This window comes from Nerophis ophidion, linkage group LG10 (genome assembly GCF_033978795.1).
Source record: "Nerophis ophidion isolate RoL-2023_Sa linkage group LG10, RoL_Noph_v1.0, whole genome shotgun sequence".
Lineage (NCBI taxonomy): Eukaryota > Metazoa > Chordata > Actinopteri > Syngnathiformes > Syngnathidae > Nerophis > Nerophis ophidion.
The window spans coordinates 46,369,715-46,392,580 of record NC_084620.1 but is presented as its reverse complement, the minus strand read 5'-3'; the positions used below and the strand labels follow the sequence as shown (position 1 = coordinate 46,392,580).

Sequence of the window (22,866 nt, the reverse complement as noted above, 5' to 3'; positions counted from 1 at the left end):
AGACCACTACAAATGAGCAATATTTTGCACTGTTATATAGAATTTAATAAATCAGAAAGTGATGACATAGTGCTGTATTTTACTTCTTTATCTCTTTTTTTTCCAACCAAAAATGCTCTGCTCTGATTAGGGGGTACTTTAATTAAAAAATTGTTCACAGGGGGTACATCACTGAAAAAAGGTTGAGAACCACTGATCTAAATAACGCATAATTATTGCGTTAACCTTGACAGCCCTAATATTTTGGTATTCTCCCTTATAAACATAAACAGAATCAAATCGCATGTTTAAAATTCGAAGGCGAAACTTAGAAATCAATGCTACTTCAGACATATTGAGCAAACAAGATTGTTGCTGGTGCAGCACGTCGCACCTTGATGAGGTCATCACTCGTGCGCCAAAATCCGGGCGGAGGAAAAAACCAACACCGATAAGATGCGATCCTATTTCTAAACCGCATTTTCCGGACTATAATGCACACTTAAAATCGTATTTTTTTTCTCAAAACTCGACAGTGCGTCTTATAACCCAGGAATAAGTTTAGTTGAGCTTACCCACCTTGAAGCAATTTTATTTGGTACATGGTGAAATGATAAGTGTGACCAGTATATGGCAGTCAAACATGAGACAAGAGTAGGCTGCGCCGCTTGATGTGTTTCAACGTTAAGTAGTATTATGGTGTGTGTATAAGGTAAGACATATTATCTGGCGTTTTGTTTCGCAATGTTATTCAAAAACAACTTTTCTCACCTTAAGGTGCCTGCTGATCTGTATTTGGGATCTGCATAAGTTCTGAAAAATTGCGTGCGTCCGCATTTGGAGTTCGTGGAGACACAGTAGTCGATAAGCTTCTTCTTTTCCTCTGTCTTCTTATTATGGGACATTAATCCTCTGTGTTGCTATTTCTAATATAAAGTAGTGTAAAGTTCTAACTTATATCGGTCAGTAAACTCGCCATGAAAGCGCTAAAACAAACCGGTGTAGTGAGTTTACATTATTCACCCAAGGAACTTTAGTTATTAGAGAGTTCCGTTCGCACGGTTTTGTTGTTTCCGAATGAAAAGACGCTCTGTTATTGATTGAAGTAAAGTCTGAATGTCATTAAAACAGTTAGCTCCATCTTTTGACGCTTCTTCCACTCCCGTCCTTGCACGCTACACCGCTCCATCAAGATAAGATAACGGGGGAGAAAACGCTGTCGAAGGTGAGCCACGTAAATAAAGCAACAGTCAGAAAGCGGCTAGAAGATGATCTGTAAAACATCATCCATGGAACATTTTGAGCAAAGAACCACCGTTACATGTTATGTAGATCACAAGAAAGTGTTTTACATTTAGAAAAAAATAAATAATAATATCACTCATTTAATGTGCCCTATAATCCAGTGCGCCTTAAATATGAAAAACGATCCAAATAGACCTTTCAACAGCAGTGCACCTTATGGTCCGGAAATTACGGTAATCGGACATCCATAAGTATAAGTTCTATTTTGGTTTCATCTGACCACATGACATTCTCCCAATCCTCTGCTGTATCATCCATGTATCCATTTTGGTATAAACTCAACTGGTTGTGTTTGGAAGAAGAAGAATACTGAGTTGCATCCCAAGAACACCATAACTACTGTGAAGCATGGGGGTGGAAACATCATGCTTTGGGGCCGTTTTTCTGCTAAGGGGACAGGACGATTGATCCGTGTTAAGGAAAGAATGAATGGGGCCATATATCGTGAGATTTTGAGCCAAAACCTCCTTCCATCAGTGAGAGCTTTGAATGGTTGACCAAATACTTATTTTCCACCATAATTTAGAAATACATTCTTTAAAATTCCTACAATGTGAAGTCCTGGATTTTTTTTTCACATTCTGTCCCTCACAGTTGAAGTGTACCTATGATAAAAATTACAGACCTCTGTCATCATTTTAAGTGGGAGAACTTGCACAATCGGTGGCTGACTAAATACTTTTTTGCCCCACTGTACTTTAACTTTAACTTTATGGCATAATGACGACTTCCGTCTGGAAAATAGATAACTGTTCTTGTACGATTACAATCTTGATCTTGTAGGTTGACCATTTTCAATCAATCGAAAATATTGACGTCACTCTTATTGGCGCTGTACGCACAAACTCCCTTTTTCTCCTTTTTTCAGATTAAAATGTCCAAAAGACAAGTAACATGTTCCAAGCTGTTGTTGTGCCTCCAAACCCAGGGGTCACCAACCTTTTTGAAACCAAGAGCTAATTCTTGGGTACTGATTAATGCGAAGGGCAACCAGTTTGATACACACTTAAATACATTGCCAGAAATACCCAATTTGCTCAATTTACCTTTAATAAATAAATCTATATATATTTTTAAAAAATGGGTATTTCTGTCTGTCATTCCGTCATACATTTTTTTTTTCCTTTACGGAAGGTTGTTTGTTGAGAGTAAATGATGAAAAAAACACTTAATTGAACGGTTTAACAGAGGAGAAAACACGAAAAAAATGAAAATTTTATTTTGAAACATGGTTTATCTTCAATTTCAACTCTTTAAAATTCAAAATTCAACCGAAAAAAATGAAGAGAAGACTTTATGGCAACATCATTAGCAATTTTTCCTGATTAAGATTAATTTTAGAATTTTGATGACATGTTTTAAATAGGTTGAAAACCAAACTGCACTTTGTTAGAATATATAACAAATTGGACCAAGCTATATTTCTAACAAAGACTAATCATTATTTCTTCTACATTTTCCAGAACAAAAATTTTAAAAGAAATTCAAAAGACTTTGAAATAAGATTTAAATTTGATTCTACAGATTTTTCTAGATTTGCCAGAATATATTTTTTGAATTTTAATCATAATAAGTTTGAACAGAAGCTGAAATGAAGAATTAAATTAAAATGTATTTATTATTCTTTACAATAAAAAAATAAAAATACTTGAACATTGGTTTAAATTGTCAGGAAAGAAGAGGAAGGAATTTAAAAGGTAAAAAAGGTATATGTATTTAAAAATGTTTTTAAGGTTGTATTTTTTCTCTAAAAGTGTCTTTCTGAAAATTCTAAGAAGCAAAGTAAAAAAATAAATGAAATTATTTAAACAAGTGAAGACCAAGTCTTTAAAATATTTTCTTGGATTTTCAAATTCTTTTTGAGTTTTGTCTCTCTTAGAATTAAAAATTTCTAGCAAAGCGAGACCAGCTTGATAGTAATTAAATACAATTTAAAAAATAGAGGCAGCTCACAGGTAAGTGCTGCTATTTGAGCTATTTTAAGAACAGGCCAGCGGGCTACTCATCTGGTCCTTACGGGTTACCTGGTGCCTGCGGGCACCGCGTTGGTGACCTCTGCTCTAACCAATCCAGTTGAAAAATCATGTTATAACTCGTTGTGACGAGAAAGGTTGACACCCACCTGATTGCGTCTGTTTTCTAGTTGTGATGTTTCGTAGAGTTGCGCGTTGTGTAGCACAATGCCCGAAAAGGCCAAGTAAGCTGAGAAGTCCTGTTGGCAACACACAGAAGGACACTCATAACAACTTGATTTGTGTAAGATACCATTTTCAAACTCCTTATCCCTATATAATATCACAACTATCTCTCATTAATCAAATAGAAATGTTTCGGGAATAGGCATTTTTGTCTTTATCCTCTTAAAACTACAATGATCTTTGCAAAACATAAGTTCTTTCAGAAATAAGCAACTTTTATTTTAACTACCATAACATTTTGAGGAGAGAAAAATAACTTTTTTTATCATAATATTACACTTTGCACTTTTAACATTACAAATGTGGCAGAAAAACATAACTATTATAGTAAAAAAAAAAAGACAACTAGGGAAGTTGGCATGTTGTGTAAATGGCAAATATAAACACAATACAATTATTTGTGAACCCTTTTCAACCTATATTCAATTAAATAGACTGCAAAAACAAGATATTTAATTTTAGAACTGGTAAACTTTGTTATTTTTTATCTAATATTAGCTCTTTTGGAATTTGATGCCTGCAACATGTTTCAAAAATGCTGGCACAAGTGGCAAAAAATTTGAGGAATGCTCATCAAACACTCATTTGGAACATCCCACAAGTGAACAGGATAATTGGTAACAGGTGGGTGCCATGATTGGGTAGAAAAGCAGCTTCCAGGAAATGCTCAGTCATTCACAAACGAGGACGGGGCGAGGGTCACCACTTAGTGAACAAATGCGTGAGCAAATTGTCCGACAGTTTAAGAACAACATTTCTCAATGAGCTATTGCAAGGAATTTAGGGATTTCATCATCTACAGTCCGTAATATCATCAAAAGGTTCAGAGAATCTGGAGAAATCACAGCACGTAAGCGATGATATTACGGACCTTCGAACACTCAGGAGGTACTGCATCAAAAAGTGACACTATTGAGTAAAGGATATCACCACATGGGCTCAGGAACACTTCAGAAAACCACTGTCAGTAACTACAGTTCGTCGCTACATCTGTAAGCGCAAGTTAAAACTCTGCTATGCAAAGCCAAAGCCATTTATCAACAACACCCAGAAATGCCACCGGCTTCGCTGGGCCCCAGCTCATCTAAGATGGACTGATGCAAAGTGTAAAAGTGTTCTGTTGCCTGACAAGTCCACATATCAAATTGTTTTTGGAAACTGTGGATGTCGTATCCTCCGGACCAAAGAGGAATAGAACCATCCAAATTGTTCTAGGCACAAAGTTGAAAAGCCATCATCTGTGATGGTATGGGGGTGTATTAGTGGCCAAGGCATGGGTAACTTACACATTAGTGAAGGCACCCTTAATGCTGAAATGTATTTACAGGTTTTGGCGCAACATTTGTTGCCATCCAAGCAACGTTATCATGGACGCCCCTGCTTATTTCAGCAAGACAATGCCAAGCCACGTGTTACAACAGCATGGCTTCGCAGTAAAAGAGTGCGGGTACTAGACTGGCCTGCCTGAAGTCCAGACCTGTCTCCCATCGAAAATGTGTGGCGCATTATGAAGCCTAAAATACCACAACGGAGACCCCGGACTGTTGAACAACTTAAGCTGTACAACAAGCAAGAATGGGAAAAAATTCCACCTGAAAAGCTTAAAAAATGTGTCTCCTCAGTTCCCAAACGTTTACTGAGTGTTGTTAAAAGGAAAGGCCATGTAACACAGTGGTAAAAATGCCCCTGTGCCATTTTTTTTGCAATGAGTTGCTACCATTACATTCTACATTTGCAAAAAAAATATTAGTTTCTCAGTTTGAACATTAAATATCTTATATTTGCAATCTATTCAATTGAATATAAGTTGAAAAGGATTTGCAAATCATTGTATTCTGTTTTTATTTTATTTACTATTTACACAATGTGCCAACTTCACTGGTTTTGGGTTTTGTAAATATTATCAGTTCATATTTGTACTATAATTTTTTTAAGTTTGATTTATTCTTGTAACATCACAACTTATTGAAACAGATGAGCCCTCAATGTTAAAGAATGCTGGCGCTTTTTAGACATTTCCTCACCTTTTCATCCTGCTTGCTGAAGGCTCCATCCTCTCCATGTTTCTTATTGATAGCTTGAGCCACTCCAACAACCTGAAATGATTGAGACACATTTGGAATGACTTAGATTTTGTTACTTCATTTGACATGGTGCTAAAACAAGGAAAACATTGGTTCATCAAATAGTCAAGTAAATTGTAAAAGTAATGTAAAAAGACTTAATATTGGATTTTTTCAATCTGTGCAACTTTTTTTCTTCTAAAATGATGAAGTTCTTATATGATAACTAAATGATGATCTTACCTGGTCTTTATGGTTCTTTATGGGCATACAAAGAATACTTTGAGTCTTGTAACCCGTGATCATGTCCACCTCTGCGTTAAACCGAGGGTCCTGTTCAAAAAAACCACAACACAAAAATACATAAATATTATATTGAAGAAAAAAAAAACAAGGACAAAATAACATATGTAATTTGGTTCAAGGCATTAGTCATTTTGTACGACTTTATAATATATGTATATATATATATATATATATATATATATATATATATATATATATATATATATATATATATAAATACATATATATATATATATATACATATATATATATATATATATATATATACATACATACATACATACATACATATATATATATATATATATATATATATATATATATATATATATATATATATATATACACACATACATATATATATATATATATATATATATATATATATATATATATATACATACAGTGGGGCAAAAAAGTATTTAGTCAACCACCGATTGTGCAAGTTCTCCAACATAAAATGATGACAGGAGGTCTGTAATTTTCATCATAGGTACACTTCAACTGTGAATCCAGGAATTCACATTGTAGAAATTTTAAAGAATTTATTCGTAAATCATGGTGGAAAATAAGTATTTGGTCAACCATTCAAAGCTCTCACTGAAGGAAGGAGGTTTTGGCTCAAAATCTCACGATACATGGCCCCACTCATTCCTTCCTTAACACAGATCAATCGTCCTGTCCCCTTAGCAGAAAAACAGCCCCAAAGCATGATGTTTCCACCCCCATGCTTCACAGTAGGTATGGTGTTCTTGGGATGCAATTCAGTATTCTTCTTCCTCCAAACACGACGAGTTGAGTTTATACTATAAAGTTCTATTTTGGTTTCATCTGACCACATGACAATCTCCCAATCCTCTGCTGTATCATCTATGTATCCATTTTGGTATAAACTCAACTCGTCGTGTTTGAAGGAAGAAGAATACTGAATTGCATCCCAAGACACCAGACCTACTGTGAAGCATGGGGGTGGAAACATCATGCTGTGGGGTTGTTTTTCTGCTAAGGGGACAGGACGATTGATCCGTGTTAAGGAAAGAATGAATGGGGCCATGTATCATGAGATTTTGAGCCAAAACCTCCTTCCATCAGTGGTTGACCGAATACTTATTTTCCACCATAACTTACAAATAAATTCTTTAAAATTCCTACAATGTGAATTCCTGGATTTTTTTTTCACATTCTGTCTCTCACAGTTGAAGTGTACCTATGATAAAAATTACAGACCTCTGTCATCATTTTAAGTGGGAGAACTTGCACAATCAGTGGCTGACTAAATACTTTTTTGCTCCACTGTATATATATATATATATATATATATATATATATACACACACACATACATTTTTATGTAAATATATACACATATAAAATAAAATATATACATACTTTTATATATATATATATATATAAAATATTACATGTAGGACAGTGCAACACAGTGCAGGTGGTTATATTGTGTATGTATTAATTATAAGTAAAAGCCATAGTGGAAGCGTACAAAGGCAAACTTGATTAAAGTGGATTGTCCTTGCACAGTACTTAAACACAGAAGAGCACGCCGGCGGTGCCGTCATCATCATCATCCTTTCCTGGTTGCCGAGCAACCACATAACAATGAGCAATCATGAGCTGTGTCGTTCTGCTCATTAAAAAAAGCGGTCAAACTCAAAAACAGACCATTTTTCAGCAAGGTTAAGACCTGAAACCCACAAAGTTTTAACGTGACCCACACCAAACTGAGCTGTGTTCTGCACACAAAACAACATTGTAGTGTCCAACCTGCAGACTGATACCATTTTTCATGGTGTACTTTTTCAATCACCCTTTTAGGCTCAAGATGACTTTTTTTTTTCTTGACAAAACTTGGATCTCATAACGTAACATATTTATTCTCCTACAACAGGGGTCTGCAACCTGCGGCTCTTTAGCACTGCCCTACTGGCTCCTTGGAGCTTTTTCAATAATGTATGAAAATAGAAAAAGATGGGGGGAAACTATATTTTTGTTTTGATAGAGTTTCTGTAGGAGGACAACATGACACAATCCTCCCTAATTGTTAGAAATCCCACTGTGTATATTAAACATGATTCTCTGATGAGAGTATTTGGCGAACACCATTTTTTCCTCATTTTGGCGGTCCTTGAACTCACCATAGTTTGTTTACATGTTTAACTTTCTTTAACATGCCAGAGAAATACATATTTTATGCCACACCTTCTTTGTCTCATTTTGTCCACCAAACGTTTTATACTGTGCGTGAATGCACAAAGGTGGGCTTTGTTGATGTTATTGACTTGTGTGGAGTGTTTATCAAGCGTATTTGGTCACTGCATTACTGCAAGCTAATTTAAAGTTACGTTAAAGTTAATCGATGCTAACATGCTATTTAGGCTGTCTATATGTACATATTGCATCATTATGCCTCACTTGTAGGTATAATTTAGCTCATTTAGTTTCCTAAGTCCTCTGTGTATTTAATTTTTATCTGCATTTCTCATGATGTATTATCTGTATGTTATATTGGCTGCATTACTGATAGCTGTTTGTGTGCCATGTTGTTCCAGACCACAGCAAACGTTACCCAGCATGCATAGATTGTAATAAATCCATTAGAAGAAGACAGCCCGCCATTTCCTTTAAGTTGGACACACACATCTATACCTTTGGCCATTTTAAGACAGTCATTTATAGAAGTGGTTCCCAACCTTTTTTTAGCTGTGGACTGGTAAAAGCTTGATAATTTGTCCCGCGGCCCAGGACAAATTATTTATTTACTTATTTTTTTCATTGTCATGAAAAGGGGAGGTTTTTGTCATGAAAAAGGGAGTTTTTTTGTGTTGGTGCACTAATTGTAAGTGTATTTTGTGTTTTTTATGTTGATTTAATAAAAATAAAAATAAAAACATTAAAAATTAAAAAAATATATATTTTTGGGTTGGGGACCACTGATTCAGAGGAGTTATCTCACCCTCTGAGAAGGTTAATAATGTTTTTCAATGTTGTAAAAATAAAATTTGGCCAAGGGGCAGTATAGCTCGGTTGGTAAAGCGGCCGTGCCAGCAACTTGAGGGTTGCAGGTTCAATCCCCGCTTCCGCCATCCTAGTCACTGCCGTTGTGTCCTTGGGCAAGACACTTTACCCAACTGCTCCCAGTGCCACCCACACTGGTTTAAATGTAAAAATTAGATATCGGGCTTCACTATGTAAAGCGCTTTGAGTCTTTAGAGAAAAAGCGCTATATAAGTATAATTCACTTCACACTTCACTAATATAGCTAATATAGATGTGTTGTCATGTGTTGTCTTCAATATAACACCTGTATAAGACTTGTAAAGTGATTTTGATAGTCGGCTAATTTAACTAATACAGACATGTTACATCATGTGTTGATTTCATTATATCACTTATAGAAGGATATTAATTGTTTGCGGCTCCAAACCGATTTTTTATTATTTTTCGGGGGCCAAAATGGCTCTTTCAACATTTTGGATTGCCGACTCCTGTCCTAAGATTACGACTTTTTTTACTCAATAATGACAGCCACACTACCGAAGAATAGTTTCCTCTTAGAAATACTTATCTAACTTGCATTTTCTTCTAGAATGATTGTTGATAACATATTTGGAACAGACCCATTGGATATACAGGATGGGTAAAATTGTCACGGTTTTCTTTCAGTTCGGTTCTTAACTGACCCTTCGGGATGGATTAATAACAAAAAACACTTTTTTGCAAATGTATGCATGGGAGATTACTACTCTGGCAATGTCTTTATTTCAAACAAATATATACTTTTAATTGACGATGCCAATGTTTTGTCATGTTAGGGCTGGGCGATATATCGATATACTCGATATATCGCGGGTTTGTCTCTGTGCGATATAGAAAATGACTGTATCGTGATATTCGAGTATATGTTCTCACGCAGTTGCTTTTAGCTCCGGGCATTCTTTCTTGTCTCTCCTTCTCACAGAGACGTAAACCAAGCGCACCTTCTTACACACGTCACATATGCAACGTCACACGCTCCCGCAGAGCAGACAGGTAGCGACATGGAAACGTTAGCTGTGATGCAAACGGTGAAGTCCGGGTGGTAATACGAGAGAGAGAAGGTACGAATGGAGGAAGAAATAATTACCAAGAAAAACAGCATAGGAATCATCGTCGGGCGGTGGTTTGGCTTCAAGCGGGAATATGTTCAACATGGGGCAAAAGCGTTGCTACAAAAATTAGCAGCACTGCTAATGTAGCATCATTTGAAAAGTCACCCGCTAGAGCAGGGGTGTTAGACTCAAATACAGAGTGGGCCAAAATTTAAAACTGAACAAAGCCGCGGGCCAAGGTTGAACAACTTAACCTTTTAATAGGGACCCAAACAAGTTTTGCAATGAATATTGAACAAGCAAGGCTTAAATAGGGCAGCACGGTCGTACGGGGGTTAGTGCATCTGCCTCACAATACGAAGGTTGTGAGTAATCCTGGGTTCAATCCCGGGCTCGGGATCTTTCTGTGTGGAGTTTGCATGTTCTCCCCGTGACTGCGTGGGTTCCCTCCGGGTACTCGGGCTTCCTCCCATGGAACAGGCAGAGCTTATATAACGTAATAGTGCAAAATCAACTTTCAAAAAACAAATGAAAAAATATCAGGGTTATAATAAATACAATTTAATTAAAAACATTAAACAACTCTTTTCTATTTGCAGCCTTCTAAAGTAAATATCAACATTAACTTTTTCCACAGGCTAATAAATTCGAAAATAAAATAAAAATGAGGTGGGCGGGGTTTGGTGGTAGCGGGGGGTGTATATTGTAGCGTTCCGGAAGAGTTAGTGCTGCAAGGGTTTCTGGGTATTTGTTCTGTTGTGTTTATGTTGTGTTACGGTGCTGGTGTTCTCCCGAAATGTGTTTTGTCCTTTTTGTTGGGTGTGGGTTCACAGTGTGGCGCATATTTGTAACAATTTTAAAGTTGTTTATACGCCCATCCTCAGTGTGACCTGTATGGCTGTTGACCAAGTATGCTTGGCATTCGCACATGTATGTGTGTGAAAGCCGCATATATTATGTGACTTGGCCAGCACGCTGTTTATATGGAGGAAAAGAGGACGTGACGACATGTTGTAGAGGACGCTAAAGGCAGTGCCTTTAAGGCACGCTTCCAATATCGTTGTGCGGGTGGAAATCAGGAGAATGGTTGCCCAGGGAGATTTTCCGGAAGGGCACTAAACTTCGGGATTGTACCGGGAAAATCGGGAGGGTTGGCAAGTATGAGTATTAGGGGTGAATGTGGTGTTACCGGCGGGCCAGCTCTAATGTTAATTTGATATTTCCTCAAGGGCCAAATGAAATTAAACGGCGGGCCACTAATTGGCCCGCGGGCCAGAATTTGACACCCATGCGCTAGAGAATGAAGAGTGCTTAAAACTCTGGATGTCAACATTTCTGGTACCAACAAAATGCCGAAGCAAATATTTCCACATCAACACCGTATGAAAAAAAGTAGTCAACAACAGAAGGAACCTACCACATAGCGAAGGACGAACACTATTCGATTTCCTATTATGCAGCTCATTTTTATTTGACATTTATTGAAATATCTTGAGTGACATCATGCACAAAAGTGCACTTTATTTGTTTTAAACGATTGTAGTGGCGTTCTGTACAAAAAGTGCACTTTAATTTAGTGTTGTTTTGATATGTCATCTTAGTGACATCATGCACAAAAGTGCACTCATAGCTTGTTTTAAAATGTCTCTGACAATCTTGCACTTTCTGTTTTGAAATGACATGAATGTTTGTGCCACTGCTTAATAACTTTAATAAAAAACAGTTTTGACTTAGTTGTGATTTCCCTCTCTGCGTGAAAGTTTAAAATGAGCCGATATTAATGCAGTATGAACAAGAACGTTTTAACGTAGACACATAGAATCATTATACTGCTGTGATTATATGCATCAAGTGTTCATTCAAGGCTAAGGCCCTAAGATGACTACCGTATTTTCCGGACCATAGGACGCACCGGATTATAAGGCCCACTGCCGATGAATGGTCTATTTTTGATCTTTTTTCATGTATAAGGTGCACCGGATTATAAGGTGCATTAAAGGAGTCAAATTATTATGATTTTTTTTCTAAATCTAAAACACTTGCTTGTGGTCTACATAACATGTAATGGTGGTTCTTTGGTGAAAATGTTACAAAGATGATGTTTTACAGATCATCTTTAAGCCGCTTTCTGACAGTCGCTTCAGGATGCGCCGTTTTGTGGGCGGTCTTATTTACGTGGCTCACCTTCGACAGCGTCTTCTCCCCGTCGTCTTTGTCGTAGCGGTGTAGCGTGCAAGGACGGGAGTGGAAGAAGTGTCAAAAGATGGCGCTAACTGTTTTAATGACATTCAGCATTTACTTCAATCAATAACAGAGCAGCATCTCCTCATCTGTGGCTCACTGGTACAATAACAAAAAGCCGAATATGTGTCCCATGAAAAACCGTCCGACCGGAACTCTATAATAAAGTTCCTTGGGTGAATAATGTACACTTACTACACCGGTATGTTTTAGCCCTTTCATGACAGACATAAGAAATAACTTTACACTACTTTATATTAGAACTGGCAACAGTGGAGAATTGAATGTCCCATAACAAGAAGATAGAGAAAAAGAAGAAGCTTATCGACTACGGTGTCTTCATTGACTATAAAGGCGGAAGCGCACAAATTTTCAGGACTTATGTAGATCCCAGATAAGGATCTACAGGTACCAGATGGTAAGAAAAGTTGCTTTTGCATTATATTGCAAAACAAAACACCAGATAATGTGTCTTACCTTATACACACACCATAATAATTATTGTATGTTAAGCACAGTACAATCCATCAAGCAGTGCAGTTTCATAGCTTACCAAAGTCCTACTAAAACATATTGATAGATTTTGAGCGTCGTGTGTAATGTTCTATATTTTCAAAGGAACATTTATAATGTTAGTGTTGTTTATTTCAGTCATATTGCAGTCTAAATGCATTTCTTATGTTTGACTGCCATCGACTGGTCACACTTATTATTTAACCATGTAGCAAATAAAATAGCTTCGAAGTGGGTAAGCTCAACCAAATTTATTCCGTACATTAGGTGCACCTGGTTATAAGGCACACTGTCGAGTTTTGAGAAAAATAAAGGATTTTGAGTGCACCTTACAGTCCGGAATATACGGTACTTTTATTCTGGTTCCAGTAAATATTTTCCTTTAACGTCTCGTTACTTTATGCTCGTACAGTTACCACTCTACACAAAGAGGTTTTTCGCCTAAGACTGAAACCTTTTTGTTGTGATTATGCAACTTTTATTTCAGAACATTATAACAAAATTTGCATTTCATTTTACGGATAAAATATGGATTAGAAAGCACATATTTTTTAAAATAATAATAAAAAATATATAAATAATAATAATTATTAATATTTTTTTTTTTTTAAACTTGGGACTTTTTGTTGGGCGGATTCTGGACGCTGGTAACAAGTGGTAGAAAATGGATTAAAAAGGAAATATCTTTTTAAATAATAATAAATAGATATATTTTTTTAACTTGGGACTCCCCGTCGTGAGCACTTGTGTATGTTCCATATTTTCAATGGAACTTATAAAATGTTGGTGTTGTTTACTTCAGTCATATTGCAGTCTACACGTATCTCTTGTATGTGTAACCTACTCAGTGGCCTTGTGGTTAGAGTGTCTGCCCTGAGATCGGTAGGTTGTGAGCTCAAATCAAACCCCAGCAGAGTCATACGAAAAGACTATAAAAATGAGACCCATTACCTCCCTGTTTGCCACTCAGCATCAAAAGTTGGATTTGGGGGTTAAATCACCGAATTATTCTCGGGCGCGGCCACCGCTGCTGCTCACTACTCCCCTGTGGGGATGGGTCAAATGCAAAGGATAATTTCACCCCAACAATTGTGTGTGATATTCATTGGCACTTTAACTTTAATGTTGCGGTCTACAGGTATATCTTATGTGTAACTGCCATCTGCTGGTCACACTTATCCTTTCACTGTGTACCAAATAAAATCACTTTGAAGTCGGTAAGCAAAACCAGAAGTTATCCGTACGTCAGGCACACCGGGTTATAAGGCGCACTGTCAAGTTTTGAGGAAAAAAAGGAATTTAAGTGCGTCTTATAGTCCGGAAAGTACGGTACTTTATTTTCGTTGGATAAAGTTTTTTCTCGTAACATTAACACTGAACTGAAAATGTTTTTCTATTAAATATTAGGACTTTGTACCTACAAAATTCAGACTTTTTTCTCAGATTTGTTTTTATTTTTCTTATTCGTAAAATTGTTTTTCTTGACAATGTACCTTTTTTTCAATTATTGCGATATCACAAGAAAAGACAACATTTTTCTTGTCATCAATCACAACTCTTAAAGTCGCATTAGGATGATACTTTTACAGTACTGTACTCATTAGAGATATCTGAGAATATCGGACTGCCGATATTATTGGCCGATAAATGCTTTAAAATGTAATATCGGAAATTACTGGTATCAGTTTGAAAAAGTAAAATTTATGACTTTTTAAAACGCCGCTGTACGGAGTGGTACTCGGACGTAGGGAGAAGTACAGAGCGCCAATAAACTGCCTTTGCGTGCCGACCCAATCGCATAATATCTTCGGCTTTTCACACACACAAGTAAGCATACTTCGTCATACATGTTACACTGAGGGTGGCCGTATAAACAACTTTAACACTGTTGCAAAAATGCGCCAAAATGTCAACCCACACCAAACAAGAATGAAAAAACACATTTTGGGAGAACATCCGCACCGTAACACAACATAAACACAACAGAACAAATACCCAGAACCCCTTGCAGCACTAACTCTTCCGGGACGCTACAATTTACAGCCCCCGCTTCCCCCACCTCAACCTCCTCATCCTCCCTCAGGGGGAGCATGTCCCAAATTCCAAGCTGCTGTTTTGAGGTATGTTGTGACATCAATAATAAATATGGCAGTGCCATGTTGGCATTTTTTCCCAATAACTTCAGTTGATTTATTTTGGAAAATCTTGTTATTTCGTTTACTGCATCCAGCGGGGCATCACAACAAAATGAGGCATATCGTAATCGTTATTTAGGAGTTGGATAATATCGGAATATCGGCAAAAAAGCCATTATCAGACATCTATAGTACTCATATTGCAACTTTTTTCTGCAACATTTTAATGTTGTACTCGTAAATGTTGCGACTTTACTTTTTTTAAATTATGACCTTTGAGGGATTGAGTGGGATCTCCGGGTTTGAAAAAAGCATCTCAAGAGGAGAAGCTATTTTCCTTTTGTTTTATTTCATTGAATAAAATCCAACCAACAAGAAGGTAGACCCTGGATTAAGAAAGGGGTATACAAAAGTCTTTACCTGATAAGCATTCTTGATGTTGAGTGGTTGTCCCGTGGCCGCTACGTGTCCCACTATACCTTTGTTCCAATCCAGTCGGATACAGCTGCTGGAAGATTCTTCTAGCGTGGAACCCTCGGCCACGTCGAACAGGCGGCTGACTAAGAACTTTGTGTTGGAGCTGTCTTCGCCCACCTGTGAAAACACGTAGAATTTAAATAAAAGTTGGTATTGGCAGAATACGGAGGGGAACTTATCAATATCGGTATTGCTTATTGATACTGGTAGTATATGTAATTGGTGTTATTGTGTGAATGCTACACCAAAATTCAATTTATTCAACTTCTTCAACTCCATCTACTCTTGATTTTGGCGCTCTACTTTTCACATTTTTCACCCGATTTAAACCGTTCCAATATCAAACTGTTCAGCCCTATACTGGAATCGCCGGCTTTCCCTTGAAAAATTCCAAAAATTCCCAGTTCTCCCAGAATTCAAGGTTTTCCGGGGCATTTTTCCCATTCAAAATGAATTGGCCATTTTTCAAACTTCCACCAGTTCCACATTTTTCACCCGATTCAAACCGTTCCAATATCAAACTGTTCAGCCCTATACGGGAATTGCCAGCCTTCCCTAGAAAAAATCCAAAAATTCCCAGATCTCCCAGAATTCAAGGTTTTTTGGGGCATTTTTCCCATTCAAAATGAATTGGACATTTTTCAAACTTCCACCAATTCCACATTTTTCACCCGATTTAAACAGTTCCAATATCAAACTGTTTAGCCCTATAAGGGAATTACCAGCTTTCCCTTGACAAATTCCAAAAATTCTCAGATCTCCCAGAAATGAAGGTTTTCCGGAGTATTTTTCCCATTTGAAATGAATTGGCCATTTTTCAAACTTCCACCAGTTCCACATTTTTCACCCGATTCAAACCGTTCCAATATCAAACTGTTCAGCCCTACACGGGAATCACCAGCTTTCCCTAGAAAAATTTCAAAAATTCCCAGATCGCCCAGAATTCAAGGTTTTCCGGAGCATTTTTCCCGTTGAAAATGAATTGCCCATTTTTCAAACTTTAACCTGTTCCACTTTTTTCACCCGATTCAAACACTTCAAAAATCAAACTGTTCAGCCCTATAAGGGAATCACCGGATTTCCCTTGAAAATTTCCAAAAATTCCCAGATCTCTCAGAATTTAAGGTTTTTGGGGCATTTTTCCCATTCAAAATGAATTGGCCATTTTTCAAACTTCCACCAATTCCACATTTTTCACCCGATTTAAACAGTTCCAATATCAAACTGTTCAGCCCTATATGGGAATCACCATCTTTCCCTTGAAAATTTCAAAAAATTCCCAGTTCTCCCAGAATTCATGGTTTTCCCGGGCATTTTTCCCATTCAAAATGAATTGGTTATTTTTCAAACTTCCACCAGTTCCACATTTTTCACCCGATTCAAACCGTTCAATTATCAAACTGTTCAGCCCTATACAAGAATCGCCGTTTTTCTCTTGAAAAATTCCAAAAATTCCCAGATCTCCCAGAATTCAAAGTTTTCCGGGGCATTTTTTCCCATTCAAAATGAATTGGCCATTTTTCAAACTTCCGCTTGTTCCACATTTTTCACCTGATTCAAACCGTTCCAATATCAAACTGTTCAGCCCTATACGGGAATCGCCGGCTTTCCCTTGAAAATCTCCAAAAATTCCCGGATCTTCCAGAATTCAAGGTTTTTCCGGGCATTTTTTCCATTCAAAATGAATTGGCCAATTTTCAAACTTACACCAGTTCCACTTTTTTCACCCGATTCAAACCGTTCCAATATCAAACTGTTCAGCCCTACACGGGAATCGCCGGCTTTCCCTTGAACAATTAAAAAATTCCTAGATTTCCCAGAATTCAAGGTTTTCCGGAGCATTTTTCTATTCAAAATGAATTGGCCATTTTTCAAACTTCCATCAGTTCCACATTTTTCACCCGATTCAAACCGTTCCAATATCAAACTGTTCAGCCCTATACAGGAATCGCCAGATTTCCTTTAACAAATTCCAAACATTTCTAGATCTCCCAGAATTCAAGGTTTTCCGGGGGATTTTTCCCATTCAAAATTAATTGGCCATTTTGCAAACTTCCACCAGTTCCACATTTTTCACCCAATTCAAGCGGTTCCAATATCAAACTGTTCAGCCCTATACAGGAATCGTCGCTTTTCCCTAGAACATTTTCAAAAATTCCCAGATCTCCCAGAATTCAAGGTTTTCCGGGCCATTTTTCCCATACGAAATGATTTGGCCATTTTTCAAACTTCCACCAGTTCCACATTTTTCAACCGATCCAAATCATTCTACCCTCAACATATTCCATCATCCTGGAAATGTAAACTACCTTTTTTCAAAGTTTGAAAAAAATTCCAGGATTTTACAGAAGTCCTGGTTTTTCCAAAACCCTATTTCCACCCCTTTTTCTGGCGACTGTCATGACTAGGACTGTGGTGTGGTTTGTTTTCCCGTGGTGCAAATCAACAGGACAGGAAATGGCGTGAAGGTGATGACATATTTTATTATTAACTCAAAAAAAGGAACAAAGGAAAGTTGCTCTCAGCAGAGGTTCAAAACTTGGCTCTGAAAAAAAAAACTCGCACAATGGCAGAACTATGGACAAAAAAAACGAAAACACTTACTGTGAATTGAAAAGCATGACTCTATGGCAAGAAGTGAGCAATCAGGTATCAAGGGTGTGTAGAGGGTGACTGCCTGCCAACTACAGGCTTAAATAGTTCTGTGATTATTGACAGGTGCTTGAGTCCAAACAAATGAGCCAGGTAAAACTAATGGTTGTCATGGAAACTAAAACAAACCAGGGTTCGGAAAAACAGGAACTAATGGAGTCAAGAACAAAAAAGATCATAACTAAGCAGACATGATCACAAGGACATGACAGCGACTACTCCTTCCACATGTTTAAACCCAGTTGAACTGTTCCATCGTCAAAACATTCCTCTTAATCAGGACAAAAAACAAAGTTGTTTTTTGAACTGGAAAAATTCCCGTTTTTCCCGAAATTCCAGGAATTACATAATACCATTTCTCAATTAAACATGTTACTTCTTCAACATTTCTCGACCGATTTGCAACAGTTTTGATGTTAAATGTCTAAAAAATTGATCTAGAATGTCCGGTGGGCGGGATTGAAAATCTTAACGGGCCGCATGTGGCCCGCAGGCCGTACTTTGCCCAGGTCTGGCCTCGCTTTGCACATACAGCGCACACATCAGTGGTTGCATATTAGAACATAAGTAATCCATTTTGCGTCCTCTTCTACTGATGTTTTCTTAAGTGAATGCTACAAGAGTCTGAAGAAACAGCGGCTATGGTGTTTATATAATATCATATTCTGGTATATAAAAATAAATATTATTTAGTTTTTTATGCTCATAATGATAACCAGATCAGTGTGACGTCTCGGTGGCATTGTGGTGACGAGTTCTCTCGTAGGTGCAGCGGAAGATGGAACACAGCATGAGGGGAGGGATTAGAATTTATTTATATAATAAAAACAAACTAAGAACAAAAACACTTGCACAAAGGCACTAACCAAAAACCAACAGAACTAGCTTGGGAGCTAGAAAGAACAAAGGACGCTAGCGTGGAAGCTAGGGACATAAACAAACAAAATAGCATATAAGCTAACAAGTATACAAAAATAGATTTACCACAATGCTGGAAGAGCGGCGTCAGCTGTTGCGTGTAGCAAGCAAGAGTCCAAGACTGAATGTCAAACAGAGGCGGGCATATATAGGGAGATAAATAATCAAGGGCAGGTGCGCGTGATCAAAGCAGAGACAGGTGACACTAAATGGGTAACTATGACAACGGAAACAAAACCAGAAAGTGCCACAAAGAACTGAGAAAGACAAATACTAGACAGAATGTGATCAACAGAACCAAAACCAGAATATGCCATGATCCAAGACGTGGATCATGACAATCAGTTTTGGAATACTCATCCACCAGGGCGACAAAAAGATGCAATGAAGTGAACAAAATATTATTTTGTCCACAGTGCCAATCAGTTTCCATATTCTGTCGATGATGTCACACTAGTGGGGGCCACGGGAGAAGGGTGGAGTATAAGTCGCTCCGGAGTATAAGGCGCACCTGCCGAAAATGCATAATAAAGAAGAAAAAAAAAACATATATTTAAGTCGCACTGGAGTATAAGTCACATTTTTGGGGGGAAATATATTTGATAAAACCCAACACCAAGAATAGACATTTGAAAGGCATGTGCATGTATTTGGTGGTGGGAGGGGCCTATCTCCAGGTACATGTCTTTGGAAGTGGGAGAAGCCAATCCCCAGGTGCATGTCTTTTTGGGTGGGAGTGGCCTATCCCTAGGTACATGTATTTGGAGGTGGGAGGGGCCTATCTCCAGGTACATGTCTTTGGAGAAGGGAGGGGCCTATCCCCAGGTACATGTCTTTGGAAGTGGGAGAAGCCAATCCCCAGGTGCATGTCTTTTTGGGTGGGAGTGGCCTATCCCTAGGTACATGTATTTGGAGGTGGGAGGGGCTTATCCCCAGTTACATGTGTTTGGAGGTGGGAGGGGCCTATCCCCAGGTACATGTCTTTGGAGGTGGGAGGGGCTTATCCCCAGGTACATTTATTTGGAGTTGGAAGTGGCCTATCTCTAGGTGTATGTGTTTGGAGGTGGGAGGGGCCTATCCCCAGGTACATGTCTTTGGAGGTGGGAGGGGCCTATCCCTAGGTACATGTATTTGGAGTTGGAAGGGGCCTATCACTAGGTGTATGTGTTTGGAGGTGGGAGGGGCCTATCCCCAGGTACATGTTTTTGGAGGTGGGAGGGGCCTATCCCCAGGTACATGACTTTGGAGGTGGGAGGGGCCTATCCCCAAGTGCATGTCTTTTTGGGTGGGAGGGGCCTATCCCCAGGTATATGTCTTTGGAGGTGGGAGGGGCCTATCCCCATGTACATGTCTTTGGAGGTGGGAGGGGCCTATCCCCAAGTGCATGTCTTTTTGGGTGGGAGGGGCCTATCCCCAAGTGCATGTCTTTTTGGGGGGGAGGGGCCTATCCCCAGGTATATGTCTTTGGAGGTGGAAGGGGCCTATCCCTAAGTGCATGTCTTTGGAGGTGGGAGGGGCCTATCCCCAGGTATATGTCTTTGGAGGTGAGAGGGGCCTATCCCCATGTACATGTCTTTGGAGGTGGAAGGGGCCTATCCCTAAGTGCATGTCTTTGGAGGTGGGAGGGGCCTATCTCTAAGTGCATGTTTTTGGAAGTGGGTGGTGCCTTTCCCTAAGTGCATGTCTTTTTGGGTGGGAGGGGCCTATCCCCAGGTACATGTCTTTGGAGGTGGAAGGGGCCTATCCCCAGGTACATGTCTTTGGAGGTGGAAGGGGCCTATCCACATGTGCATGTATTTGGAGGTGGGAGAGGCCTACCCCCAGGTAAATGTATTTGGAGGTGGGAGGGGCTTATCCCCAGGTACATGTATTTGGAGTTGGAAGGAGCCTATCACTAGGTGTGTTTGGCGGTGGGAGGGGCCTATCCCAGGTACATGTCTTTGGAGATGGGAGGGGCTTATCCCCAGTTACATGTGTTTGGAGGTGGGAGGGGCCTATCCCCAGGTACATGTCTTTGGAGGTGGGAGGGGCTTATCCCCAGGTACATTTATTTGGAGTTGGAAGTGGCCTATCTCTAGGTGTATGTGTTTGGAGGTGGGAGGGGCCTATCCCCAGGTACATGTCTTTGGAGGTGGGAGGGGCCTATCCCTAGGTACATGTATTTGGAGTTGGAAGGGGCCTATCACTAGGTGTATGTGTTTGGAGGTGGGAGGGGCCTATCCCCAGGTACATGTTTTTGGAGGTGGGAGGGGCCTATCCCCAGGTACATGTCTTTGGAGGTGGGAGGGGCCTATCCCCAAGTGCATGTCTTTTTGGGTGGGAGGGGCCTATCCCCAGGTATATGACTTTGGAGGTGGGAGGGGCCTATCCCCATGTACATGTCTTTGGAGGTGGGAGGGGCCTATCCCCAAGTGCATGTCTTTTTGGGTGGGAGGGGCCTATCCCCAAGTGCATGTCTTTTTGGGTGGGAGGGGCCTATCCCCAGGTATATGTCTTTGGAGGCGGAAGGGGCCTATCCCTAAGTGCATGTCTTTGGAGGTGGGAGGGGCCTATCCCCAAGTGCATGTCTTTTTGGGTGGGAGGGGCCTATCCCCAGGTATATGTCTTTGGAGGTGGGAGGGGCCTATCCCCATGTACATGTCTTTGGAGGTGGGAGGGGCCTATCCCCAAGTGCATGTCTTTTTGGGTGGGAGGGGCCTATCCCCAGGTATATGTCTTTGGAGGTGGAAGGGGCCTATCCCTAAGTGCATGTCTTTGGAGGTGGGAGGGGCCTATCTCTAAGTGCATGTCTTTGGAGGTGGGAGGTGCCTATCCCTAAGTGCATGTCTTTTTGGGTGGGAGGGGCCTTATCCCCAGGTACATGTCTTCGGAGGTGGAAGGGGCCTATCCCCAGGTACATGTCTTTGGAGGTGGAAGGGGCCTATCCACATGTGCATGTATTTGGAGGTGGAAAAGGCCTATCCCCAGGTAAATGTATTTGGAGGTGGGAGGGGCTTATCCCCAGGTACATGTATTTGGAGTTGGAAGGAGCCTATCACTAGGTGTGTTTGGCGGTGGGAGGGGCCTATCCCAGGTACATGTCTTTGGAGATGGGAGGGGCTTATCCCCAGGTACACGTCTTTGGAGGTGGGAGGAAACCCACACAGTCACGGGGAAAACATGCATACTCCGCACAGAAAGACCCACATCGCGGGGATGCAAACCAGGACCTTCTTATTATGCTGCCTGTATTCTAAATTTAAATTTTATCATATAGTAATTATACTGTGGAGAGGGGGAGAAGACAGGCCGACAGCGGGGTAGGACAAACCGTGCTCCTACTCAAGATGGCGGCCAGGAGGCGGAGTATGCAGCGGAACGGAGAGGCTGGGCGCGCCTGGAGCAACGCTGCAGCGATCGAAACCAGGTGTGTGGTACACACACCTGCTCTCAATCTGTGCATCTCCTCCTGCTGTATAAAAGGGGATAAGGTGGCAGTCGGAGTGAAGACAGCCAGACGAGCGAGAACTACCGAGAGCCACGGAGCGAACAAAGACCAGCACAGGAAGACGCGGGCGACTAAAAAGGAGACCGGCGCGAGCAGCGAAGAAGGCACTAAAAGAGCGACTGACTGACACTGCGAGCGACTTTATGGCAAACTAAAGAGTTGGACCTGTGCGAAGCGATGTCCTCCGTTAATGGTCCATGCAACCCACACGATGGCGGCAGGAAGTCGTTCACATATAACAGGGGTCGGGAACCTTTTTGGCTGAGAGAGCCAAGAATCCAAGAGCCATATAATATTTTTTTCAACACTGAACACAACTAAATGTGTGCATTTTAAGTAAGACCAACATTTCTAGAGTATAATAGGCCTCTTATTCTTTGTAATAACACTGTTATTCTGAAGCTAACTGTGGAGGGGGCGTGGCCTTCGGGCCTGCAGCGAAGCGGGGTGTTGCCAGGATCGGCCTCGAAATCAGCGACAAGTGCG

The 22,866-nt window shown here is 39.8% G+C and overlaps 1 protein-coding gene across 1 annotated transcript in view; it reads right to left on the bottom strand.

The window, feature by feature from the left end:
• Nucleotides 1–22,866, bottom strand: part of pde5ab (phosphodiesterase 5A, cGMP-specific, b) — a 126,943-nt gene that overhangs the window by 87,431 nt on the left and 16,646 nt on the right. The window contains exons 3-6 of the mRNA XM_061913926.1: nucleotides 15,267–15,440; nucleotides 5,789–5,878; nucleotides 5,507–5,578; nucleotides 3,407–3,496 (exon numbers count right to left, since the gene is read on the bottom strand). Of these exons, the coding sequence (XP_061769910.1) occupies nucleotides 3,407–3,496; nucleotides 5,507–5,578; nucleotides 5,789–5,878; nucleotides 15,267–15,440 (426 nt within the window). The remainder of the gene's footprint in view (nucleotides 1–3,406; nucleotides 3,497–5,506; nucleotides 5,579–5,788; nucleotides 5,879–15,266; nucleotides 15,441–22,866) is intronic.